The 27,775-nt window shown below is 42.0% G+C and overlaps 1 protein-coding gene across 1 annotated transcript; it reads right to left on the bottom strand.

Moving 5' to 3' along the window:
* Positions 1-79: 79 nt before the first annotated feature.
* LOC138967676 (sperm microtubule inner protein 8-like) lies at positions 80-26,475 on the bottom strand. The gene is made up of 8 exons (XM_070340321.1): positions 26,321-26,475; positions 21,713-21,952; positions 9,232-9,293; positions 3,534-3,592; positions 2,952-3,037; positions 2,218-2,279; positions 1,775-1,839; positions 80-1,083 (listed from the first exon to the last, which is right to left on the bottom strand). The coding sequence occupies exons 2-8, from the start codon at positions 21,933-21,935 to the stop codon at positions 1,020-1,022; spliced, it is 621 nt and encodes a 206-aa protein (XP_070196422.1). The 5' UTR covers positions 21,936-21,952; positions 26,321-26,475; the 3' UTR covers positions 80-1,019.
* Between the last annotated feature and the right edge of the window lie 1,300 nt (positions 26,476-27,775).

The following is a 27,775-nucleotide window of genomic DNA, read 5'->3' as shown; positions in this document are numbered from 1 at the left end:
ACACACACACACACACACACACACACACACACACACACACACACACACACACACACACACACACACACACACACACACACACACTTTTATCTTTGTATTGACAGTTACACATGAATAGACTTTCAAACATAATTATGTTAAACAAAGCCTTCTTTCTGCCTTCAAAATATTATATACAAGGTCGTGATAATACTGATTCAAAAAATCTTCCGTTTTCATAATACTGACATGATCAAAAGAAGAAGAAAAAAGCCCGTCTATCAAGATATCGTTCTTCGGCTGTAGAAATAATGCTGATTCGGTAGAACCGGTTTCAAACCAATAGTATACAGAAAGTTCCAATACATGTTTTTAAAAGACCATCTTCCTTCAACACGTTAATACTGGATCGTTTCAACACACAATACTGCAAGTACAGAAAACTTGTAAAAGATGTCTTCCATTAATGACAAAAATAGTATCGTTCCGCGTTTAGGATACACATACACCATGAACATAATGTTCAGATTTGTGCAAGAACTTGTATGTGCAAACCAAATACCAAAATAATACTGGGATTTGTTGCATTAGTAATTATACAATGCGGTTTCCGGATAAGAGACAGCCAGTATGAAAATCTGAGAGAGTTTATCTGAAAACCACAGTTAAACAAGTCCATTTTTGTCGCCAACAAAAAAAGTCGGCGGTATTACCTTTTTTTTTAGATTACAAAAACCTAATTAGGAACAAAACAAATTACAAATATAAAAACTACTTATTCTGTATAAATACCACACACATATTTCGATATAATCATAGTCCTGATTATGACTGTTGCGGTTGTTGATGGTTGTTCTTGCTCTAGATCTTGTTGGAATGGTGGCATCCAAAAATCCACAGAAGGTGGTTTGCAGTGCAAATAAAGGTGATAGTCGTGAAAATGGCCAAACTGACGCCGTTGCTTTTGACCGCTCTGTGCATCTGACGTTGTCCGACGGCCGGCCAGTGTTCAGCTGTGCTAGCTGTGTCTGCCAATGGGCTTAGCGCCAGGCCTCAGAAGCCACGTTACGGAAGTACTGGGGGTACGAGTCTCTGTAGCGTGCACTGAAAACACCAAAGTTAATATTCTTAATATTTGATATATAATTAATATTGTAAGGTGAGGCAGCCACAGCGATCCATTTTCGTAATGTTAAACATGTTTTTACAGTGATATACATGTACTACGAAAATCACAGAGAGAAACCTGTGGTCACATGAAGACACTAATACAGATAATTTGTTTCCCCTGACACAGATTTTATTAATCAGGGCAGAAAAGCCCCTTTCACATGGGAGATGGGAGATGGGGGATAAAGGTAGTCGAACGGTCCGCGAATCACACAATACACAGAGATAATTGTACGTTATAAATGAATGCGTCGTTGCTGAATCTGACATCAAACAATAACAAGAAGATCAAACGTTCTGTCGACACCCCTTCCCTGGGGTAGGGTGCACACGCTGAGTTGCACCAGCGTGACATAGACAGACATTAGGGAACAATCAACATATGTGAGGGTCAGAAGAACATTTCTATTCTCCAAGAAAATGTTCATTTCCAATTCTATACCCGTACTGCCTAGCTCAATCTTGTTGTGAACTTACAATTTGGAAACAACCAACCGAGCTCTCATCAAATCTTCAGGTTATTAAACAGCAACGTTAGGTGACAATAAAATAAGGCCGAAACTATGAGCACAAGTTGACATGAGAGTTGCAAAGTGTAAGACGATTTAAAAAGAGGACTACTCACTATACGTTAGCAGGGATGGGCTTCTGGGCATACTGGTCCAGGTTTGGCTCCTGTTGCAGTGTGTACTGCAAAACACACATCCACACACGCATAAGATGCAAATACACATCACAAAAAATACAGCAAGACATTTTATTTCAACACAAAAAAATATTGGCGTGAAGTCACTTAAGTCTACTGAAAACATGAGTACATTTATGTGTGAAAAAGCTGCAATTCCGAACTGAGTGTTTGATATGACAGAGCATCACACACCATTTTTCGACAATTTAAACCAAACGCAGTTGGCAAATAAACAGCAGTGAACAAGAATATACAAAAAAGTATAGTATTCTGATGAGACCCGTTCCGAGTAAGTCATTGGAACAACAAAATAGGCTACATGCGTTCTAGTTTAAATACCGAATGCTTCTCGGTGGATATGACGTAACATGACCACTTACCCTCCAGGAACGAGTGACGTCAGGTCTCAGGTAACGGACAGCATAGCCTGTGAAGTGAAGATCTGCACACAGAACCAAAAAAAACAGGATCAGTTTACACCACAACCCGACTGTAACGCACATTTTATGTTTGGTTTCTGATTGTCCTTATTTCATTGTTCACATGGTTGCTTTCTTCAGAAAATATGTGACCCTCCACCACGAAATGAGTCGCATGTCACCTCGCGCGGTTCTGCGCTAGGCTTGATATATATAAGTCCGGAGAGTGTATGGTAACAGTGTGAGGGTCACCTTAGTCACAGGCTTATAACTCAAACAGTTTTCGCTCTTTTCTAAACCGGTTTTCACCACGGGATGGAGCATAAAAAACTCTTTAGGAAAATGTAAAAATATGAAAATCATGCAAAAGTGACACGCGACTCAAACCGTGGTGGAGGGTCACATATATACTACACCTTTTTGATATCATGACTGTAATTCTCAGACTGCAAAGGCAGAAAGACTTGTCGTTAAACGTAAAGCTGGTTTGCTTTTTTGTTTGTTAGTTTCTGTCTTGTCTTGGTTGTTGTTTTTTATTACGAGTCAAATGACCGATGTTGCCATCGACTACCGCATGTCCTATCCGTTTTTCTCCAACCTGGCTGTGACAATGACCATTCACAATTCTTCATAGTGCAATCACATTTCTGTATAAACATTATCCACACGAAGTCTTAGAATGAAAACGCTCTGACCTCTCTTGTCGGGGATCTCTGGCAGCTCGATGTTAAAACGCTCGGGGCACTTGTCCAAGAAAGCTGAAAACTCCGCGCGCGTCTTCCTGCACGTGAAACACAAAGATGAGTGCGAAATAAAGTTTCTTCCGGTACATACATAACACGCATTCACGCGTCGCTGCACACAAACACACACACTTGCACAAACCTTCTCTCTCTCTCTCTCTCTCTCTCTCTCTCTCTCTCTCTCTCTCTCTCTCTCTCTCTCTCTCTCTCTCTCTCTCTCTCTCTCTCTCTCTCTCTCTCTCTCTCTCTCTCATAGAAAGGCAGACAGAGGCAGGGGAGAGACAGACAGAAAGACACACAGACACAAAGAAAACAGATAGACACAGGGCAAACTGGGGGCGTGTGGGGGAAGAAGAGTGATCGTAATGGTGATCATAATAATCATGTTGACAACTTGTATAATGTCTACACAGGTAGATTCAACCAACGAAAATGCTCATTTGCATCTCCACCCCCCTCCCCTCCTCCACTCACAGCGAAAGCACTGCATCATTGACAACTGAAGAATGACTTTCAATGTGACCGAGGACTTACTTGAGTTCCTGTGGGGTTGTGTACAGTCTGTGGTGGGCACGACCTTGCTCTGTGACGTTCTGTGAAAAACGCAACAGTGTCAATCACGAACTGTCCATCTGTCTCCAAATAAGATGGTTACTAATTTGAAGGTACACATCTTCCTCGCCAAAACGTCAAAGGCACAAACAAACGAACCCGAGTTATCTTAGCACAGTATTACAAAATCGCGATTATAAAGATATGCTAGATAGCGTCACATAGCCATAGTGAAAGGTCACATTTTTTTTTTTTTGGGGGGGGGGGGGGGGGATTTCTCACTTGGATTTCCTGGAAGGATTTCATGCCAGAAGTCAAAGTCGACTTGTTTGCCATCTGAGCTCCTGCATTTTTTCCAGATATATCACACTTTATAAGGCGGATTTTCCTTCTTTCCACCCTATATTTAACTTTTGGGGGTAGGGTTAGTCAGAAGCTCACAACAGCCACACAAATGATTTAATTTATAATGTTTTTATATTGTCAGTAAGGCAGTATATCAGTGTTGTCATAATAGTGAGTTTTTTTGTTTCATTATGCTTTTTACTGTGTTTTCCACATACGCTTCCGGTAAGCAAATGTTCCCTCTTTGGGCCCTATGTTTGACCTCTCGGGGCAGGGCTAGAATTAGCATCACATAATCCATTATAATATCAATAATCATTTGGTTTTGTTTCAATGTGGAAGCTGTAAGTTATTCTTATTATGATAAACAAATATTTTCAGCATATGGCATTTTATTGTGATGTGGATTTGCATAGCCCCAGATACAGTTGGTAGAGCACTGGACTTGTGATCGAAAGGTCGCAGGTTCGAATTCGGGCCGGGACGGACACGGGTCAACTTTATGTGCGGACCCAGAGACGGAAGCCATGTCCCACCCCCGTGTCATCACAATGGCACGTAAAAGACCTTGGTCATTCTGCCATAAGTGCAGGTGGCTGAATACACCTAAACACGCAGACACCTGGGTAGCGCGACTCCGTTGCTGCTAGCTTTCCACTGGGAGGAAGCGACCCGAATTTCCCAGCGATGGGACAATAAAGTAATGAAAAAAAATGAAAATCTTTATCGAGTCGGCTCTGCACTTTGATTTCTAAGGATGGGGATGTTTTTGTGTTTTTCTTAATAGAAAATCTAAACTCATCATCATACTTGTATTACGTTTTGGTAATATATTTTGTCCCCTAATGAGCAGTGGGAACTTCCCCCTCAACACAGCACCTCTCTTCAACTCGCAGGAGATTTTTTGTTGCAGATCATACTTCTTTCGTCTGATGCACTGAAGATATAATACATCAGAATGAGTGACGAACGACCAGTATCTTTCAAGCGCAATAAAAAGCCAAGACGGACAGAAACTGCACAAAAGGTGTGTATCATCCACTGCCCTGAGGTCAGGTTTGACCCAGCAGTGAAGCCACTTAGTCAGCAGACAAAAGAGAAACTTGTGGAATGTTGCTGCCTGCGTAAGACAGCAGGACTTGATTCAAAATGTGCAGCAGTCCTGGATGCGTTCCCTGACATACTAGATGATACTCTTCATGGGTTTCATAGACGCTGCTACCAGTCATTCACAAACTTGAAATATTTGAGAAAGAGAAGTCATGATGACCAGCAAAGCAGCCCTGAGGATGTGAGTGATGATAGCGACACAGATCAGCCCTCAACATCCCGAAAAAAACGACGTAAAATGGGAGACTCTACCAGAACGCTTTTTCCTCGTGACTGGTGCATAATCTGTGACCAAAAGTACAAGAGGGCACGAAGTGGCAAGGCACATCATGAGAAACTTGTGAGATGTGAAACAAAGTCTGCCGAGGAGGCTATCAAGACGGCAGCAAGTGAGAAACAAGATGTTGAACTGATGGCACGAGTGCAGGTGGATCTCTTGGCAAGAGAAGCATACTTCCATGAGTCATGCCGACGTGATCTTGTGCGCAGTCGTAAGAGGCATGAACAGCGAGAGGCAACTTCCAAAGAACATATGAAGGCATGCTCAGATGCCTTTCAGTACATCTGCAACTACATTGAAGATGCAATCATCAACAGGCACCAAGTTGAACGAATGACCATGCTGCGGGAGAGAGATACTGCACCTATATGCAGGACAAACACCCTGACTTTTACAACCCTGATTTCCAAACTCATCACCTGAAGAAGAAAATTGTGGGCCATTTTGGTGAGAGTCTGAAATTTTGGAGGCCAAATTTTCGGAGTGAGCTTGTCTATTCCTCAGAGTTGCCAGTTGGGCAGGCTGTTGAACAAGCCTTTGAGGCGGCAGCATCTGATGAGAGGAGACTAGAAGAGGCGGCCCATATCCTGAGGCGTTTGATCATCCAGGCATACCGTTCAGCAGAAGAATGTCCCTGGCCACCACCGGTCTCATTCATTACATCCCAGAAGATCCTGCCACCTCCAGTCCTGCTGAATTTCTTGAAGGTCATGCTTTCTGGGCGAAAAGAAACCTCAGACAGAAAGGAGAGGATCGGGCTGTCAATAGCTCAGGACATCTGCTATGCCGTATCGAACAACGAGTGGAAAATGCCCAAACACATTGTACTCGCAACAGCAGTCAGACATCTGACAGGAAGTGCAGAGTTGCTCAGCATGCTGAATCGTTTCGGGCACTGTATATCCCACGGAGGCGTACTGCAGATGGAAACTGCCGTGTGTCACCAGATCATGCAAAACAGCAGCCTGCTGCCAACTACCATTCGTCCAGAGAACAATGTTGTGACCCACTTCTGTTGGGATAATTTTGACTTGCAGGAAGAAACAGTTTCGGGATCTGGTACAACACATTCCGCACACGGCATTGTCATTCAGGAGGTCTCTGAATCAGTCCCACCTACAGGAGATGCGCGTCCTGAGCAAAGCCGTGACAGTGTTGAGTTCAGCCCTGAAGATCTCCCTCCTTGCTATGCAAAGCAGAAAGTGGAGCCTAAGCTCACCTTGGTGGACACAACTATTTCTGTGCCAGAAGTTGTGACTTACGCTTCACTCTCTGACTTTCTCTGGATCCTTGCTCGGCGTAAGTGTGCGGATGACCAGCACATTCCAGGATGGGCAGGATGGATATCACTAACTGGGAGAGAAGTGCAAGCCATACAAGAGCAGTCCGTTGTTGACTACATGCCTCCAGTCCTCCATCCAGTCACTGACAACGCGACAGTTCAGCACATTCTTCATCTGTCACAGTGCGCAACCAAAGAAGTGGACCAGGAGTGCACCTTGGTCACGTTCGACTTGGCAGTGGCAAAGAAAGCCTACATGATTGTTTGGCAAGATCAACGCTTCAACAATGTGGTGGTCCGCCTTGGGGTTTTCCACCTCATTTGCTCATTCCTGGGTGCTTTGGGCAAACTCATGAGAGGTTCAGGTCTCGAGGAGATCGTCATTCAATCTGGAATATGCGCAAGTGGCTCCATTGAGGCAGTGATGATGTCTAAGCACTACAATCGCGCTCTTCGAGTGCACAAGACAGTGCTGGAGGCCTTGGAACGCATGCTGATGGAGAAATTCATGAACAATCAGGTCGCAAAAGATCAGCTTGAAGAAGTAGCTGAGATGGTGAAGGATCCAAGCAGACCTGACTTAGAGGCAATCATGCAACTTGATTCTGTCATTCAGTTGCACGACTCATACACTAAGTACCGGCATTTTTGAATGGCGAGATGGGCAAAACTAGCCAGTTATGGCTTATGTATGCTGAGAGGATCTGGCTTGTACTTCGCCTGCTCCGTGCAACAAAAGAAAATGATTTTGACCTGCACCTTACCTGCGTTCAAGACATGACACCCCTTCTCTTCGCCACAGATCACCAAAACTACACGAGGTATATATATATATAACAATCTACTTTCTTCAAATGCTGAACTTGAAGCACAGTCACCCAAGTGCCACGCAGCTGCTGAAAGCTGGGGGATTCAGCGTCTCAAGATCTCCCGTACCTGCATGCCGGAACCCAGTCGATCAAACAAAAGAACAGACTATCAACAGACATGCAAAGTCAAAAGGAGGAATCATCGGGTTCAGTCGTTACAACTCAGAACTTTAATGATGTGTATTTTTTGCAAAACTGCATATAGCATTGTTCCTATTCACATGCAAATCCAAAACAAGTCGCGTAAGGCGAAAATACAACATTTAGTCAAGTAGCTGTCGAACTCACAGAATGAAACTGAACGCAATGCCATTTTTCAGCAAGACCGTATACTCGTAGCATCGTCAGTCCACCGCTCATGGCAAAGGCAGTGAAATTGACAAGAAGAGCGGGGTAGTAGTTGCGCTAAGAAGGATAGCACGCGTTTCTGTACCTCTCTTTGTTTTAACTTTCTGAGCGTGTTTTTAATCCAAACATATCATATCTATATGTTTTTGGAATCAGGAACCGACAAGGAATAAGATGAAGGTGTTTTTAAATTGATTTGGACAATTTAATTTTGATAATAATTTTTATATATTTAATTTTCAGAGCTTGTTTTTAATCCGAATATAACATATTTATATGTTTTTGGAATCAGCAAATGATGGAGAATAAGATAAACGTAAATTTGGATCGTTTTATAAATTTTTTTTTTTTTTTACAATTTTCAGATTTTTAATGACCAAAGTCATTAATTAATTTTTAAGCCACCAAGCTGAAATGCAATACCGAAGTCCGGGCTTTGTCGAAGATTACTTGACCAAAATTTGAACCAATTTGGTTGAAAAATGAGGGCGTGACAGTGCCGCCTCAACTTTCACGAAAAGCCGGATATGACGTCATCAAAGACATTTATCAAAAAAATGAAAAAAACGTTCGGGGATTTCATACCCAGGAACTCTCATGTCAAATTTCATAAAGATCGGTCCAGTAGTTTAGTCTGAATCGCTCTACACACACACACACACACACACACACACACACACACACACACACACATACACCACGACCCTCGTCTCGATTCCCCCTCTATGTTAAAACATTTAGTCAAAACTTGACTAAATGTAAAAAAGAGTAGAGTAGACATTATTGATACAATCATATTGCATCCTTGGACTACCCTACGGGGAACGGTTGATGCTTCATTTGTTTCCAAAATATTAGTTAAGATGGTGATAAAAACCGGAAGTAACAGATTTTGCTGCCAGAATTATAATGTAATGTAATGTAACATTATCAGTGCATCAATTTCCTTTCCATTGGTATCATTTTTGTTGATATAGGCCAGTTTTAGGTCGTGAAAAGGGCTTCAGACGAGACCTACCCCCATTTTTCAATAGCAGCTTGAAGGCAGGGTAAGGGCATAACTTAAGAAAATGCAGGAGCTCAGATGGCAAACAAGTGCCATGAGTCTTCATACTAAATGGGCTTTCCAGAAAAACTAGTGGTAAATCCCCCCCCCCCCCAAAAAAAAATGTGATGGGGGGTCATGGCTATGTGAAGCACTGTTCAGGATGTGAATTTGTTTGCCTCTCCGTCCTGTCTCCCCCGTTATTAATGTTAATCGCAATACGTGTTGTTATAACAACAGCTTCAGCTTTCTTTTTCAGAAAGTTCCCTAATATGTTCCTTTCTTTACGACCTAAGACAATAACTATCCATTCAAAAAACTAATATAATAATTCACTGTTTAATAAACAAAACAAAAACCGCACCACTTGTATGACAAGCGAGTGACGCCACCATACTTACCATGCTGGACAACTTTTGGGGAGGAGGGGCAAATACGGTGGAGCTGGCTTTGGAAAAGTTCACTGAAAAAAAACCAGTGTACTGGATCAATTATATATACAGTAGTGAATTAATCAATGAATGCATATTTAACAAACTATAAAACGTTGGTGGGAAACTAGTACAAACAAATAAGATAAGAACCACGTTTGTGCGTCGTCTTTCGTCATGAGATGTGGGGTGTGTGTCTTGTTTTTACATTTAGTCAAGTTTTGACTAAATGTTTTAACATAGAGGGGGGAATCGAGACGATGGTTGTGGTGTATGTGTATGTGTGTGTGTGTGTGTGTGTGTGTGTGTGTGTGTGTGTGTGTGTGTGTGTGTCTGTGTGTCTGTCTGTCTGTCTGTGTGTGTGTGTGTGTAGAGCGATTCAGACCAAACTACTGGACCGATCTTTATGAAATTTGACATGAAAGTTCCTGGGTATGATATCCCCGGACGTTTTTTTCTTTTTTTCGATAAATACCTTTGATGACGTCATATCCGGCTTTTTGTAAAAGTTGAGGCGGCACTGTCACACCCTCATTTTTCAATCAAATTGATTGAAATTTTGGCCCAGCAATCTTCGACGAAGGCCGGACTTCGGTATTGCATTTCAGCTTGGTGGCTTAAAAATTAATTAATGACTTTGGTCATTAAAAATCTGAAAATTGTAAAAAAAAAATTGTTTTTAAAACGATCCAAATTTACGTTTATCTTATTCTTCATCATTTTCTGATTCCAAAAACATATAAATATGTTATATTCGGATTAAAAACAAGCTCTGAAAATTAAAAATATAAAAATTATTATTAAAATAAAATTTCCGAAATCGATTTAAAAACAATTTCATCTTATTTCTTGTGGGTTCCTGATTCCAAAAACATATAGATGTGATATGTTTGGATTAAAAACACGCTCAGAAAGTTAAAAAGAATAGAGATAAAGAAAAGCGTGCTATCCTTCTCAGCGCAACTACTACCCCGCTCTTCTTGTCAATTTCACTGCCTTTGCATCGAGCGGTGGACTGACGATGCTACGAGTATACGCTCTTGCTGTAAACATGCAGTGAGTTCAGTTTCATTCTGTTAGTTCGACAGCTTGACTAAATGTTGTAATTTCGCCTTACGCGACTTGTTTGTTGTTGTTTACAATACACATTTAGCAAACAAGAAGGGCAAAGCCCATACGACTCACATGCTTGACCTTGACCTTTACATGACCTTGACCTTCAGGGTCAAGGTCAAATAACTAAACCTAGCAATGACATCATACACTAAGAACTGCTTTACACATTTTTCCTACCAAAATACATGTGACCTTGACCCAAGGTCAAGGTCATCCAAGGTCAAGGTCATCCAAGGTCATGCAACACAAAGCTGTTAATTCAAGACATAGGAAGTACAATGGTGCTTATTGGCTCTTTCTACCATGAGATATGGTCACTTTTAGTGGTTCACTACCTTATTTTGGTCACATTTCATAAGGGTCAAAGTGACCTTGACCTTGATCATATGTGACCAAATGTGTCTCATGATGAAAGCATAACATGTGCCCCACATAATTTTTAAGTTTGAAACAGTTATCTTCCATAGTTCAGGGTCAAGGTCACTTCAAAATATGTATACAATCCAACTTTAAAGGACCCTTGCGACCTTGACCTTGAAGCAAGGTCAACCAAACTGGTGTCCAAAGATAGGGCTTACATTGCCCTGAATAGCATACATAGCTAAGGTTGCCATTCTCGATAACTTCAGAAAAAAATGCGAAAATGTGAAAAATGGTCGTTTTTAAGACAACAATTACGGCCCCTGTGACCTTGAACTTGAAGTGAGGTCAAGTTGCCGCACATGTTTTTTGAGATCTTGTAACCATACACCATCAGGCCACATCAGGTGTTGATAGACTTAATAGTGTCCAAGAAATATCCAACGTTAAAGTTTTCCGGACGGACGGACGGACGGACGCCGGGACGGACGGACGGACGGACGGACGGACGGACGGACGACTCGGGTGAGTACATAGACTCACTTTTGCTTCGCATGTGAGTCAATTATAAATCGTTGAGAGGAACTACGTACTACAAAGAAGAAGAACATAAAAGTCACGTTTGAGCATCGTCTTTTGTAATGAGATGTACAGTTGTGTTTGCATTTGTATTTTTTAAGACATTTCAGGCAAAAGTGTTACACATCTCTTGTACATTATTACTTTCGATGTTGCTATGTAACGCTGATTGATAATAACGTACAGGGTATGTTAAGTGAGAGTTTACATTTAAAGAAGGACGATAAATACAGACTGACTTTTGGGGGAAGAAGACTAGAGAGAAAAATTAAGTAGTTATTTGGGTTTCTGTTTTTTGTTTCTTGGCGTGCGTGTGTGTATGTGTGTGTGTGTGTGTGGGTGGGTGGGTGTGTGTGTGTGTGTGTGTGTGTGTGTGTGTGTGTGTGTGTGTGTGTGTGTGTGTGTGTGTGTGTGTGTGTGTGTGTGTGTGTGTGTCAGTGTGTGAGTGTGTGTGTGTGAGTGTGTGTCCTGGTGCAATTACTGCACAGCTGAATGCCTTTTGAGCACTTTTCAAAGAACATCGATTTCAGGTTTATAAGCGCATACACTGATTCCATTTCCGAATCGAGACCGTGTCATAAATGTCAGTCGCGAGCACCGTGGCAAATACTTCCAAAGTCATCAAGTGCACGGTGAGGATTAAAAGAAAAGAGTTTTCAAACAAATCCTGCATAGCTGAATAGCATTAACTATCCTTGGCATATATATATAAGCTCACAGCACATTGTTTGGAAAGTCTATGCGCCAAGTTATTACCTTTCACGTTCAATGAGAAATGGATCTCGGGTTCTTGAACGCGATTACACAATGCCTGTTTGTCATGTTTGCAAAAGAGCTGAAGAAAGGGGTGAAACTCGGAAAGGGCATGTTTATGCGTGCTCTGCCTCTGGAGACAGGGTGGGAGGAGGACGGGAGTAGAAAAGGGGTGTGGGGGTGGGGAGGGCGACCTACAGAACGACTGAAAAGCCGGTAAGGCACGTCTGCGCTGCAATTAATACGTTGCATTTTTTGTTCGTCGTATGAGGTCGCAGCTAGAGTGTAAAACAGAAAAAAAGAATAAAATAAGCAAAAAAGGTTAGGTTATGGACCGTTCAGTTATACGTAGACAGAACGAAACATTCACGAGTACGTTGATCGAATGGTGTGGGTTTTGTTTTTTTGTAGAACGCGCCTGCATGCGTGCGTGTTTGTGTGCGTGCGTGCGTGCTAATGAGTGTGTGTGTGTGTGTGTGTGTGTTGTATGTGTGTGTGTGCGTGCGCGTGTGTGCGTGCGTGCGTGCGCGAGTGTGTGTATGTATGTATGTATGTGTGTGTGTGTGTGTGTGTACCCCTTCCTATTTGGTTTATTTGACGCTCTCGCAATTTGGTTCTATTCGCCCGCCCGTTAAGTTGCAGCCTGACCGAAACACCTCCGTATCGCAGCACAAATCTCTTAACCTGCCCCGGGTGGTCGTGTGATAAATAATCTATCGGTACCGCCAGGTAATCTACAGTCTACAGGTATTGGTATTTCTCTGCAGACAATTGAAGTCTGATTCACCGGCCGAATAGCCCCCCAAACAGAACGTTGACCGGGTGCTAACAATACAGAACACTGCACACACAGCAGAGAAGTTTGGCTTAGCAGTGGCCACAGCAGGAGGGAACAATTAAGGAAATTATATGTTGTGCAAACACGCCATTGATTTCCTGCAGTTAGACCCCACTTTGTCTCCGTCTGTGGAAAGCTTTGACAGGTCATTGAATTTTGTGTGTAGACAATGTGCAGTCCGTGTTCCCACTTTCCCCTGCTAAGAGTTTTGGTAGCTGATAGTTTGTATTACGTGGACTGCATAAAGTGTCTGGCGATTCACAGTCACTGTTTTTCTCGTAGTCAACTTCCAATTTCATGAATACTGAGTGTTTGAATTGTAGGGGAAGGGCCCCTAATATGGACCACTTTTTGTTTATTGCTGATAATTAGCTTGTTTTCTTGCGAAGAAGTTTCATTTTGTGTTTGGTAGTCCTTCTCTCTTAGTTTATAACCGTTAGGCCTAATTAGAGTGAAATAGCTTTGATAGACCTTGAGCAAAAATTAAATACAGAAAAAATCACAAATGGTCCATATGAGGAGCCTGGGCGCCCAATATGGACCAGTGAAGCGGCCTTCACAAATCACTGTAAAAAGCCCCCCATACTTCAAAATAACATGATACAACTTAGTGTGCAAGTCAGACTAATTCAAATATGCTTTAAATTTAGCTGTTTCGGGTTGATGAGAGCATTATTTGAAGCACACCAGGAAACTGAAGAAGCTTATAAAAAACAGAGTGAAAATAAGTGAAATTATCAACTTCCACAAAAAAAAGGACTATTTGTTATATTTTTTTGAAATCTCGAGGGCCGGCTAGTTATAGGTTATTTTCAGCAAGCTTCTTAATGAATGAATGAAATGAAATTGCCTTTAGTTTTTATTTTCTTCGATTTGTTGAAGGTGGTCCATATTAGGGGACTCACACATACTTTTGAGGTTTTGCTATTATTTTTTGTTTGCAGTAGAAACTCGTGGTACACACAGTTAAAATGCAACAAATACTGTCTTAGCTGTCATATATAGCCATTTTTGTGTTACGAAAGCTTTGGCTGTGGACAGAAACGAGTCCGTTTTAGGCGGCAAATTTAGAGTGAACGCTGCCAAAAGTGAAAACAAGTCGCGTAAGGCGAAATTACAACATTTAGTCAAGCTGTTGAACTAACAGAATGAAACTGAACTCACTGCATTTTTACAGCAAGAGCGTATACTCGTAGCATCGTCAGTCCACCGCTCGATGCACAGGCAGTGAAATTGACAAGAAGAGCGGGGTAGTAGTTGCGCTGAGAAGGATAGCACGCTTTTCTTTATCTCTATTCTTTTTAACTTTCTGAGCGTGTTTTTAATCCAAACATATCACATCAATATGTTTTTGGAATCAGGAACCCACAAGGAATAAGATGAAATTGTTTTTAAATCGACTTCGGAATTTTTATTTTAATAATAATCTTTATATTTTTAAATTTCAGATCTTGTTTTTAATCCGAATATAACATATTTATATGTTTTTGGAATCAGAAAATGATGAAGAATAAGATAAACGTAAATTTGGATCGTTTTAAAAAAAATTTTTTTTTTTACAATTTTCAGATTTTTAATGACAAATCATTAATTAATTTTTAAGCCACCAAGCTAAAATGCAATACCGAAGTCCGGCCTTCGTCGAAGATTGCTGGGCCAAAATTTCAATCAATTTGATTGAAAAATGAGGGTGTGACAGTGCCGCCTCAACTTTTACAAAAAGCCTAATATGACGTCATCAAAGGTATTTATCGAAAAAAAGAAAAACACATCCGGGGATATCATTCCCAGGAACTCTCATGTCAAATTTCATAAAGATCGGTCCAGTAGTTTGGTCTGAATCGCTCTACACACACACACAGACAGACAGACAGACACACCCACACATACACCACAACCCTCGTCTCGATTCCCCCCTCTACGTTAAAACATTTAGTCAAAACTTGACTAGGCTAAATGTAAAAAGCGAAAAAGCCTAACGGGTTTGAGGTTTGTGTTTCTGCAACTGTTTTGACATGTGCAACGTATCCAGAGAGGGTGAATAAAGCGAATGAAATTGTTTTGAGCGCTCTAGCGCCGTTAGTTTGTCAGAACAGGAGGTGGTCCATATTAGGAGCCGGTCCATATTAGGAGCCTTTCCCTTACTTGCAGAATGCTGCTGCGTTTTACATTTAGTCAAGTTTTGACTAAATGTTTTAACATAGAGGGGGAATCGAAACGAGGGTCGTGGTGTATGTGTGTATGTGTGTGTGTGTGCGGGCGTGTAGAGCGATTCAGACTAAACTACTGGACCGATCTTTATGAAATTTGACATGAGAGTTCCTGGGTATGATAATTTTATCCTCAGACGTTTTTTTCATTTTTTTTTTATAAATGTCTTTGATGACGTCATATCCGGCTTTTCGTGAAAGTTGAGGCGGCACTGTCACGCTCTCATGGTTGAAATTTTGGTCAAGTAATCTCCGACGAAGCCCGGACTTTGGTATTGCATTTCAGCTTGGTGGCTTAAAAATTAATTAATGACTTTGGTCATTAAAAATCTGAAAATTGTAAAAAAATTATTTTTTTTATAAAACGATCCAAATTTACGTTCATCTTATTCTCCATCATTTTCTGATTCCAAAAACATATAAATATGTTATAATTTGGATTAAAAACAAGCTCTGAAAATTAAAAATATAAAAATTATGATCAAAATTAAATGTTCGAAATCAATTTAAAAACACTTTCATCTTATTCCTTGTCGGTTCCTGATTCCAAAAACATATAGATATGATATGTTTGGATTGAAAACACGCTCAGAAAGTTAAAACGAAGAGAGGTACAGAAAAGCGTGCTATCCTTCTCAGCGCAACTACTACCCCGCTCTTCTTGTCAATTTCACTGCCTTTACCATGAGCGGTGGACTGACGATGCTACGAGTATACGGTCTTGCTGCGTTGCATTGCGTTCAGTTTCATTCTGTGAATTCGACAGCTACTTGACTAAATGTTGTATTTTTGCCTTACGCGACTTGTTTTTTTTTACCGGGATAGTTCAAAGGAACTTTTCTTAGTCGTACATCGCTCTTGCACCAGCTCACCTTTAAAGGCACAGTGCAGCTCACAGCCTTCGTTTTGCGTTTTTGTTGCAGCAGTGAGTGCATTTACAGTTCAAAAATCCTCCTATGGTAGTAAAACAAACCCAAAACTACCCAACGACGACATCTGTGAAGCTCGACAGTTTCTTGTTCACGCGAGTGCATAAATTAACCTAGTTATTACGTGGTGTTTGGTCGGAGTTCGATTCAACTGAGTGATTCCGGCCTCCATTTTGTTTTACACAAACTCATGATGACGTCTGACATAGTTTGCTAGTGACTGTCTTTTTGTGCATGATGTGGTGATCTACCTGATCTAAATTTAGATCCAAAAATAGGTCAAGACCAGCCGGGTCCGAGTACGAAATTAATTCGTAAAACAAGAAGAGCAAACGCTCGATCGAGTCACTTTCGCAGTTCTGAATATTATATGAGGCATCAGATGGACAGGAAGAAATTGCTATTCACAACACAATGAGTCACGTTCACATAAAATTTGAGCCCGGTCACTTTTATAGTTTCCGAGAAAAGCCCAACGTTAAGTTGTGTGTTGCCGAACAGAAAAGGCTAGTTATCTCCCTTGTTTTTCTGATAACGTTCGTAAAAGGCTACAGATGTAAATACTTTGATGTAAAGAATAATCCTACAAAGTTTCAATCACATCCGATGAACTTTGTCAAAGATATAAAATGTCTAATTTTTCCTTTGACGCTGACCTGTGACCTTGAAAAAGGTCAAAGGTCAACGAAACCATCGTTAAAGTGTAGAGGTCATTGGAGGTCACGACTAAACAAAATATGAGCCCGATCGCTTTGATAGTTTCCGAGAAAAGTCCAACGTTAAGGTGGTGTCTACGGACGGCCGGCCGGACGGCCGGCCGGACGGCCGGCCGGACAGACTAACACTGACCGATTACATAGTCCCTTTTTCTCAAGTGACTCAAAAATCGCAGTTCTTGACTCTTTGGGTGCAAGTCAATGAAACTTGGTAGTTCTTCTAACGGATAGCTGTCTGAGGTATGACTAAAAGCCCCAGGGGCTCCGTGCACCTGGATTTGACAAGTTCAGTACCTTTAAAAGTACGTAATTTCGATTTAAAAAAAAACCACTTTTCTTTTTTACGAAAGTTTCAGTGCTAAACAAAAAAAGATGAAAGGCAGGCCTACCCGTAGTCTCTCAGAAAAAAAACACTGTTTGTTGAAATGGACTTTTGTTTTTGTTTTGTTTTTTTAACGAAATCTTTGTTCTGTGATACTACCTGCTATTCAGACTTGGTCGTTTGACAGACGTTTTCTTCCACACGAGATTACGTTGATTGTCTAACGAAGCCGTCAGGCTCAGTTAGACATCAGCTAATAGAGTGTGGAAGAAAACTCTGTCACGCGACCAAGTCGGAATAGCATTTATGTCTCACAGCCTCAACAGAGGAGAGAACAAACACGTTTTGTGTACTCAAGCTTGAAAACCCTAAACACAGGAGCAGCCATTGTGGAGAGATCTACTTTTTGACGGAAGTGACCGAACAACTGTAAATGACGTCTCGGTGATATGCGAATGACGTCACAGTCATCGTCACAGTCTGTATCTTTCAGTTGAAGCATGCGTTCTTCATGACCTCTTTCTGTGTCTGCATCCGCGATCCAAGGGAAGCTAAATTCGCGTATGGAAACAGTTCTGTCGTCTGGGATGCCGTTTACAGTACATGTATTCTGAGCGTTGAAAAATTTGTAAAGAGAAAAAACGATAACAACAGGAGAAATGAAAGTCGTGTGTGCATTTTTTTGCTTTTGGAGGGACGATTTTGAGTTTGAATCCGTTCTTGCCATGCTCCTAAAGCGTGTAACATACAATCTTGCACACATTTGCTTTAGTAGTGGCAAAGAAGTAAAGCGTGTGACATATTGCGATGTATGCAAATATTTTTAAACTACGCAATTTTTGATATACGGTATATAGCATGAAAGAATGTATACCAGGAAAAAAATCCTTGACAGACGGACAGGCATGGTTTACCCAACACGGTTTCAAGTTGAGGACCAAACACAATCCAGGATCAATTAATCCGAAACACTAACTGAAAAATACATTGCGGTGTAATAAGAAAAACATGTTACTCTCTGGATTACATTTTCTGACTTGCTGAAATCCAGTGTTCGGTTTAGCTTCAATCCTCTTTTGTAAGAGGATATGAAAATAAAATGTGGACGGGCTTGGGTAATAGGATTATGAATAAATGCGTATTATTCTCCAACTTAATCAATACTTATTTCATTTATCAGAAACTCCGAGGTCAATAAAAACAGCTGACGTCAATATCACTGCAGAGGGGATTTTTTTGTTGTGCACAGACAGGATATATCCTTCAAGTACATTCGCACGAACTGACCAAATAACTCGACCGTTTTATTTTACCAACAAAGTATTAACGATCGATCAAATGCGGAGACTGATCATATCAGCGCTTTAGCGAAGTGACGGGGGGGGGGGGGGGGGGGGGGGGCTTTCTTGGCCGTCTTAGCGATAGACCGTGTGGTGTTTTCTTATCTCAGAACACCTGTCGTGCAGTACATAAAGCCTTTAGACGCTAGGTAATGTTCGATATATTCTACTCGGGCTTAAAGACTGACGTTTTCATTGACTCGTGCTCAATGCTTTGAAGGGGGCCTAACACTTATTTTCCATGTGAAAAAGAACTGCAGTATTTTGGCTGAAGTGTACTGCTCAGTTCACAGCATGAAAGAGTCGTTTTATTGCTGACGAATACACTCAAACGTTAAAGTCGTTTTGAAAGGATATATACAGATAATGGTGGGGCTGGTAAGTGTAGCCCAGGTGTGTGTGTGTGTGTGTGTGTGTGTGTGTGTGTGTGTGTGTGTGTGTGTTTGTGCGTGCGTGCGTGCGTGCCTGTCTGTCCGTTCGTCTGTCTTGTCTGTCTGCCTGAGTCTTTCAGTCTGTGCATGCTGGCGTTTTCCCTTTGACACTAATCGAAACTAATCAATCAGCTATTAAAAATATTAAACCAGTAAAACACTTGTTCTGACACAGAGAATTTAATTTCATTTTAAATCTGTAAAGCTGAACACTCCCAAAATCAATCAAAGCAAGATGGCTCGCTTGAAAGGCACGGACAAATCACGTAAATTTGCAAGTCTTGCAAGACTGCTGAAATGTGGACGGGGTGGGTTACACATGAGGTCAATCTTGAGGTTAAGCTGAGGTTAAGGTGCACTGCTGTGTATATATTTATATAAAGCCTGTGCCGGTTACAACATAGTACAGAATGTAAGAGCTTCGATAAGAAATTGCACGTTATTGTTTGAATTCATTCCTCTCACATCGATGCAAAAGGAAATGACCTAGACTAATGATTATATCTATCTATTTCCGTCCTTCTGATCCTCAACATTACGAGCTCCGCATAATCATTTTAGTTCTTATTATGTGTATTCATTTCAAGAAAACTTTAGTGGCCACAATATCTTGCCATAAAATTACAATGGCAAGATTTCACAAAAATTATTCCTTTGGAGAAATTATTTGAGTATTTCATGAAAAGTACCACCAAAGGTCCATTGTAAATTTCGGTGTTAACTAAAAAGAATGAGTATCGAACTTGACAAATTGAAAAGCTGGAAAGCATCATGACCGTTTCAATTTTGAAACATTTTGAACTAGATTGGATTTTTGCCTAGTTTATGAATGGTAGGCGAATGAGTTTAGGACCTGTACTACAATTCTGACCTACCCATTACACTATAAAATACTTTGCTCCCACCACTTCAAACACTCGACAACTCTTATTCCTGGCAGCCGTTCCCTACACTTCCCTTTTATAGTGCTGCCAGTAAGGAAAAACAGCTAGCTACAAAGGCTTAATTGCCGACAAATATTAGACCCCCCGCGGGTTAGGGGGAAGAATTTACCCGATGCTCCCCAGCATGTCGTAAGAGGCGACTAACGGATTCTGTTTCTCTTTTTACCCTTGTTAAGTGTTTCTTGTATAGAATATAGTCAATTTTTGTACAGATTTTAGTCAAGCAGTATGTAAGAAATGTTAAGTCCTTTGTACTGGAAACTTGCATTCTTCCAGTACATTGTACTACGTTGCAAGCCCCTGGAGCAAATTTTTGATTAGTGCTGTTTTGTGAACAAGAAACAATTGACAAGTGGCTCTATCCCATCTCCCCCCTTTCCCCGTCGCGATATAACCTTCGTGGTTGAAAACGACGTTAAACACCAAATAAAGAAAGAACAAATATTAGCCGATGTCTGGCCGTGCAGTGGACACTAATCTCTTTGCTGTGTCCGCAATATTGGATTGCCAAATCCGCCGTGAAAATCTTGCCTTCCGCTCGGATTAACATTGCTGGCACTATAGAGAGCATGTCGCCAGTGGTTTATGCTGTAAGATACACGACCTCATGTCAGTGTAACATATCTGGTAGAATGTTGTGGTAATGTCTGATACTCAACACCAACCATTGCAGGGTTAGTGCCACTGAAGTTCTACTCTATGGTCTTAGTACCCATAATAAATGTGAACAACCGTGAAGACATTGTTCTTTGTCTTGGCACAGTTTCGGTCTGTCAGACGGGTATTACTCATATGAGATTCAAAGATTTGTTTTTTGTTTTTTGAATGAGGATTAAGTTTCTGGTCTGCATGCATTACATGATTACAAGTTCTATTGAAATAAACGTAAGCTGTTCGCGACAAGATATAAACAAGGAATGTGCAATCATATTGCTTGCATGCGTGCTAAAACAGTTCCAGTCACGATAATTAATCGATCAGTATAAATCTGATTGATGTGTTCAGATAGTATGTACAGACCAACTAAGAGAAGGTGAGGGATGTGTGTGTATGTGTGTGTGTGTGTGTGTGTGTGTGTGTGTGTGTGTGTGTGTGTGTGCCGGTGTGTGTGAGGGGGGATTATCAATTAAACGTATCCTAATCCTTCATGAACATAGCCAGCACTGAGTGGACTAGAACGAACGTAGGGGCTATTTTTTCCGTGCACCACCAGTGTCAAATCATTTCGAAATAGTCTGTTATGGTTGACCCAGGGTCACTTAGGGGGCACAAATATTGTCTCATGACCTCAGACATCTGTGACAACACAGTTCCTCATTTTGAATTGGTGACGTGTACCGCTTGGTACGTCACTACTCTACTGTTTCACAGTAGTCCTCAACCCTCTTTGCGCGAAAATGAAATATATTTATGATTTGATCGCTAGGATAGATACAAACTGGTGGAAGCCTGTAAGAAAGTGGGAATGATTGGGGAAAGGAAACGCAGTGGCTCATGCCGCATGTTCCCGGGCTGGTGAAGTTTGAGAACAGGCCCTTCTTTTTCTACACAATAATGAAATGTATGATGTCTGAAACGATGTTTCATACATTTCTCGCTTTTTTGACAAAAAAAGTAAGCACATTTTCTCGTGGTCTGTGTGGACTGATTTGCTGCGCTAAGTACACCATTACAAACACTTATTCAAATTGCCTTACTCCAAGACACGTTCTCTGTCACTCATACACACAGACCCAGACACACAAGCAAACAGAGAGAGACATACAGACAAAACGAACAGACGCAGACACAGTAAAACAGACAAACAGACACTCTCTCTGTCACACACACACAGAAACACACACACACAGAAACACACACACACAGAAACACACACACACACACACACACACACACACACACAGAGCACTCACAAGGTCCACAAGTGGTGGTGGTCCTGCTGTGCTCATCGGGAAGAAGATGTCGAGCGGTGTCCATGTCCATACGACGGAAGGTGGGAGGGTTCGGGTGGAAAATACCCTTCTTCACAGCGGCCAGCTGCACCCGTTTCAGATGCGGGTAGTGGTAGGAATAGCTGGGCATCTGCATGGCGGCCACCCGATCCACCACCTTGGAATGTACTCCTATCGTCGTCATGCTTCTGTTGTTGTTGACTGCGGAAGATAAGAATGGCACACAATGGCAGTGTCTGCTTGGACACATACAAAATCAACAGCTGTGTGCTTGCTTTCTGTGTAGACTGGGAATTTCTTAAATAGACAATAGTTGCTTTGTGTGAAACTGATTCATTAAAAAAAACAAAAAACATCTACGTCAGAAAGCAACAAGGCTTTAGATTTTTTTTTACATTAAGTCAAGTTTTGACTAAATGTTTTAACATAGAGGGGGAATCGAGACGAGGGTCGTGGTGTGTGTGTGTGTGTGTGTGTGTGTGTGTGTGTGTGTGTGTGTGTGTGTGTGTGTGTGTGTGTGTAGAGCGATTCAGACTAAACTACTGGACCGATCTTTATGAAAGTTTACATGAGAGTTCCTGGGTATGAAATCCCCAGACAGTTTTTTCATTTTTACGATAAATGTCTTTTATGACGTCATTTCCGGCTTTTTGTAAAAGTTGAGGCGGCACTGTCACACCTTCATTTTTCAATCAAATTGATTGAAATTTTGGCCAAGCAATCTTCGACAAAGGCCAGACTTCGGTATTGCATTTCAGCATGGAGGCTTAAAGATTAATTAATGACTTTGGTCATTAAAAATCTAAAAATTGTAATTAAAATTATTTTTTTATAAAACGATCCAAAATTACATGTTATTCTTCATCATGTTCTAATTCCAAAAACATATAAATATGTTATATTCGGATTAAAAAAAAAACTCTGAAAATTAAAAATATAAAAATTATGATTAAAATTAAATTTCTGAAATCGTTTTAAAAACAATTTCATCTTATTCCTTGTCGGTTCCTGATTCCAAAAACATATAGATATGATATGTTTGGATTAAAAACACGCTCAGAAAGTTAAAACGAAGAGAGGTACAGTAAATTAAAGCGTGCTGTGCAGCACAGCGCAACCGCTACCGCGTTGAACAGGCTCGTCACTTTCACTGCCTTTTGCACTAGCGGCGGACTACGGTCATTGTGAAAAAATGCAGTGCGTTCAGTTTCATTCTGTGAGTTCCACAGCTTGACTAAATGTAGTAATTTCGCCTTACGCGACTTGTTTACTATGTGCCCAAGCCATCGGCCGCGTACAGGATCCCTGGCGCACCCTTCAACTTGTTCTACCTTGCATAGATAGATATTATGTCTTTTAGTACATGTATACAAATGGAAATGGGTTTTGTTGTTGTTGTTTTTTCGTTGGTTTGTGTGTTTTTCTTTTCTGTCCATATCCGTTCATTGGTGTCAGTTTGGGCGCATGTCGATTACTTGTCTTGTTCGTGCACTCAGAAGGTTCTTGAACTGACGGTTTACTTATTTACTTGTTTTATAATTATTGTCAGTCTCTCAAGTTGAATTAAACATCCCATCAAATTTATTTTATTTTATTTATTTATACTGTTCAAAAAAAGAAACGCATAGTTGCTACTTGCCAAATTTGTTTTATTTTTCGAAAAAATTAAAGGCATAGAAAGCTGATGAATATATATACACGCTAATTGCTTTACCCAGAGCTGGAGACAGACTAAATTAAGTTCCCTGCAAAATATTGTGGTCTAGGAGCCCTTAAATGTTGAGATATTTGAATTTTTATTTTGATCTAGATGGTCCTATTTATAGATTTGGCAACACATGTAACGTTGATGCAAGGGAGCTAACACCGCGGCTTTGTTGACATCCTCACTTTTTCAGAGGCTAGAACAAGCTGTAATGCATGTATTATGGTCCGCGCATGGTGACATATCGTCATTATATGGTCTTATGGTGCGTTTGACATCGATTGTGGGCAAACTACACTTTGTAAACACGGGAGTGCGTTAGTATGCCTTTAACAGAAAATCCAATATTTAGATTATTTGTTTGAAATTTGGTATGGACACAGTTGAATGCACACACAGTTCATTTGCATCTTCAAATCAATCAGTCAATCAATACGATTGGGTGCCGAGGCTGTCAAGTCAGTAGGGGGTGTGACTGCCTTGAGCAGCAACAACTGCCCGGCACCTTCTGGGCATGGACTGGATCAGATGCCGGATATCTTGCTGTGGGATGGTGTCCCACTCCTCCTGAAGTGCCTGCAATAGATCGCGGTGATTTGCCGGCGCTTCTTCTCGCCTGCGCACACGTCTGTCCAATTCATCCCAGAGGTGTTCTATCGGGTTCATGTCTGGCGACATGGATGGCCAGGGAAGCACCTGGACATGGTGGTCGGTGAGGAACTGGGTGGTGAGTCGTGCTGTGTGCGGGCGAGCGTTGTCCTGCTGGAATATATATGGCATCCTGGTCAGCCAGAAGAGGAAGGGCGTATGGGCGCAGAATTTCCTCCACGTATCGCTGGGCAGTTATGCGCCCTTGGACGTGCACCAGGGTGCTCCTTCCAGCGGTATTGATCGCCCCCCACACCATGACGCCTCCACCACCATGAACGGGTGCTTCATCCACACAGTTGGGCGCGTAACGTTCGTTTACTCTCCGGTAGACCCTCCTCAGACCATCATGTCGCTGGAGCAGGAAGTAGGACTCGTCGCTGAACCACACGTGTCTCCAGTGATTCCGGACGGTCCAGCGAAGGTGCTGGTTGCCCCACTGCACTCGGTTCTGGCGATGGCGGCGGGTGAGGACAGCTCCTCTGTGAGGTCTGCGAGCTCTCAAACCAGCTTCATGCAGGCGGTTCCCCACGGTCTGGTCCGATAATCGGTGTGGCCCGGGGAGAGCCTGGACAGAAGATGAGGCCGACAGGAAACGATTCCGGAGGTGGCGGAGCCGTATGAAGCGGTCGTGAGCAGCAGTTGTCGCCCTTGGTCTTCCCGCTCGTGGCAAGTCAGCAACGGAGCCAGTGGCTTGAAACCTGACCCACAGTCTACTGATGGTGCTCTGGGACACGTGGAAGTGCCTGGCGATTGCACTTTGACTTTGGCCTGCTTGTAAACGACCCAATGCAATTTGGCGGTCTTCTCTGCTCAATCGGGCCATCTTTCGTCGCTGAATTGTCCTCTGATTTCTTTGTGGCGAACAATCCGCTTTTATGGGTTTTGGAAGACATGGTGAGAGCTCAATATTCCCCGAGTTTCACGAGATTACACTGAAGCATGACGAGTGGTCATGCCAAATGAGCAATTTTGACATTGTAGCCACTGATAACGCATGCGTCACGTGCAGAGCTCACTTGTGGCAATGGACGAAAGGTCGACGACCAGATAAACATTTTCTGCAGTTTGGTGGATATCCTTGTAGCCATATAACTAAATTAACCAAATATTACAAGCTATGCGTTTCTTTTTTTGAACAGTATATTTACGAGGATTTATATCGCTCACGTATCTCACCACACAAGGCGACTCAAGGCGCATGTTACCTATTAATGCCGTGTGAGATGGAATTTTTTACACAATATATCACGCATTCACATCGGCCAGTAGATCGACTGCCTTTAGGCGCTGCATCCACCTTTCACGGCCTATTATTCCAGGTCACACGGGTATTTTGGTGGACATTTTTATCTACGCCTATACTATTTTGCCAGGAAAAACCCTTTTGTCAATCGTGGGATCTTTAACGTGCACACCCCAATGTAGTGTACACGAAGGGACCTCGGTTTTTCGTCTCATCCGAAAGACTAGCACTTGAACCCACCACCTATAGGTTAGGAAAGGGGGAAGAAAATAGCGGCCTGACCCAGGGTCGAACACGCAACCTCTCGATTCCGAGCGCAAGTGCGTTACCACTCGGCCATCCAGCTTTGATTTTAGTCTCGTGTGTGTGTGTGTGTGTGTGTGTGTGTGCGTGTGTGTGTGTGTGTGTGTGTGTGTGTGTGTGTGTGTGTGTGTGTGTGTGTGCGTGCGTGCGTGTGTGTGTGTGTGTGTGTGTGTGTGTGTGTGTGTGTGTGAGTGTGTGTGTGCATGCGTGCGTGCGTGCGTGCGTACGTACGTGTGTGTGTATTTGTGCGTGCGTGGGTGCGTATGTGCGGGCGTGCGTTGCTTTTTCCATATTGAAACAGATGAAATCTTAAAGAAATGATTAGCCTTTGGTTTCTTGTGATGCAGTACGTTCACCTTTTGGAGAACAGCCATACACATGCACACATAGGGAGTACGATACGTTCCGTGGGGAATTTTCGGAAGGAAGTGATTTCACAAGGCATAGTCTACTTCACCTCCCCACTGCCTTCCTTTTTTTTTGCTCTCCTTTTTTCCCCCACAAATTGCTCTGTTTTGTTCTTTTCTTTTCCTCTTGGTTCTTTTTTCATTCCTTCTTTTTTCAAGTTTTCCTTTTCTTTCTGTCAACCGACGTTCGCTTTTGGAAACACTACTGATTCGGCGTTGAATCAACAAAGTTGTCCACTTCTAATAAAATGAGCACTTACCTCAAAAACAAGCAATAACTAATCCAACTCGAAAGAAGTGAAAAGTCAAAAGACTGCCCCAGTCAATTTAAAGAGCAATAGAAGCAGACGACACAACTTGAAAAACCAGACGACCGCAAAGTGCATCAAAAGAAAGCGTGTATGGGACAGCCGTGTTGCTGGTGACAACGTGAACGCGAGGCTTGGTAGACTCGGCGCGCCAAATCTCACAGGCACTTGACTTCGGGCTTTTCTCCCAGGTGCAGGCGTTGTTTTGATTACATACATAATTCAAGAGCACTTAATGTTCGTTTCTCCTGTTGTTATTGTCCGCTGTACATTTACTGCACAGCTTCTTCTTTTCTTTTTAGATTCTTTTTTCCATGTCTTTGCACACAGAACAATCATGGAACTCCCCGGCCGGGTCATACCTAAGACTTTAAAATTGGCAATCTAGTGGCTGCTCGCCTGGCGTCTGGCATTATGGGGTTGGTCCGGTGTCAGAATAATGTGACTGGGTGAGACATGAAGCCTATGCTGCGACTTCTGTCTTGTGTGTGGCGCACGTTATATGTCAAAGCAGCACCGCCCTGATATATGGCCCTTCGTGGTCGGCTGGGCGTTAAGCAAACAAACAAACAAACAAAATTCTCAGTGTCTCCTCTTGAATTGTATCGATTAAATGTTTGTCACTAAATGTTTCGATCTCAATTTCCCAACCCATACACAGGGAAGTAAAAGCTTCAGTGCAGTACGTCTTTTTTTCTCTCTAGGGCAAAGTATGAGTTATATGTATTTTCACTTTTGCTGTGTGTGCGGTGCCAGTGTGTGAGTGTGACCGTGAGTGTGAGTGTGTGTGTGTGTGTGTGTGTGAGTGTGTGTGTGTGTTTGTGTGTGTGTGTGTTTGTGAGTGTGCCGTGAGTGTGTGTGTGTGTGTGTGTCAGTGTCACGGCGCAAGCGGCCATGCGACGGTGTGTGCGTGCGTGCGTGCGCGCCGCGCGCGCGCGCGCGTGTGTGTGTGTGTGTGTCAGTATTGTGTGTGTGTGTAGTCCCTCACCGGGCGAGGGCTGATTTAAATAGCTCATTTGTATGCTTATGCCACAATTTTCAAAACAAAAACAAATACGTAACATTTGATTTGATCTCTCTCTCTCTCTCTCTCTCTCTCTCTCTCTCTCTCTCTCTCTCTCTCTCTCTCTCTCTCTCTCTCTCTCTCTCTCTCTCTCTCTCTCTCTCTCTCTCTCTCTCTCTTTCCTTTAGAGAAGGTGACATACTGAGTGGGAGCCGGGAACTGAAAATGTGTTGTCACAATACTTTTGGACGGTCTTGTTATTATTAAAGTTTGACTTCTGTTTCTTAAGCAAAGATTATCAAGAAAAGCTTAGTGTTCTGACAATTTGGTTCAACATAAACATGTCCCACCTAAAATTATGTTTTATTTGGCTTCAGAAGGTAAAGCAGTTTTTGTCGTTTTTC

The sequence above is a fragment of the Littorina saxatilis genome, linkage group LG1, assembly GCF_037325665.1.
Source record: "Littorina saxatilis isolate snail1 linkage group LG1, US_GU_Lsax_2.0, whole genome shotgun sequence".
Taxonomy (NCBI): Eukaryota; Metazoa; Mollusca; class Gastropoda; order Littorinimorpha; family Littorinidae; genus Littorina; species Littorina saxatilis.
Note: the sequence above shows the minus strand (reverse complement) of the source record. Positions and strands in the feature narration are given on the sequence as shown.

What these genes read in the sequence shown, in the direction of transcription:
- LOC138967676 (XM_070340321.1), bottom strand. Translation starts at nt 21,935, where the DNA reads ATGACGACGATAGGAGTACATTCCAAGGTGGTGGATCGGGTGGCCGCC. An exon ending in CACCACCACTTGTGGACCTT is followed by an intron (nt 9,294 to 21,712) that starts GTGAGTGCTCTG and finishes GTTTTTTTTCAG; the next exon opens with TGAACTTTTCCAAAGCCAGC. An exon ending in ACAACCCCACAGGAACTCAA is followed by an intron (nt 3,038 to 3,533) that starts GTAAGTCCTCGG and finishes TTTCACGTGCAG; the next exon opens with GAAGACGCGCGCGGAGTTTT.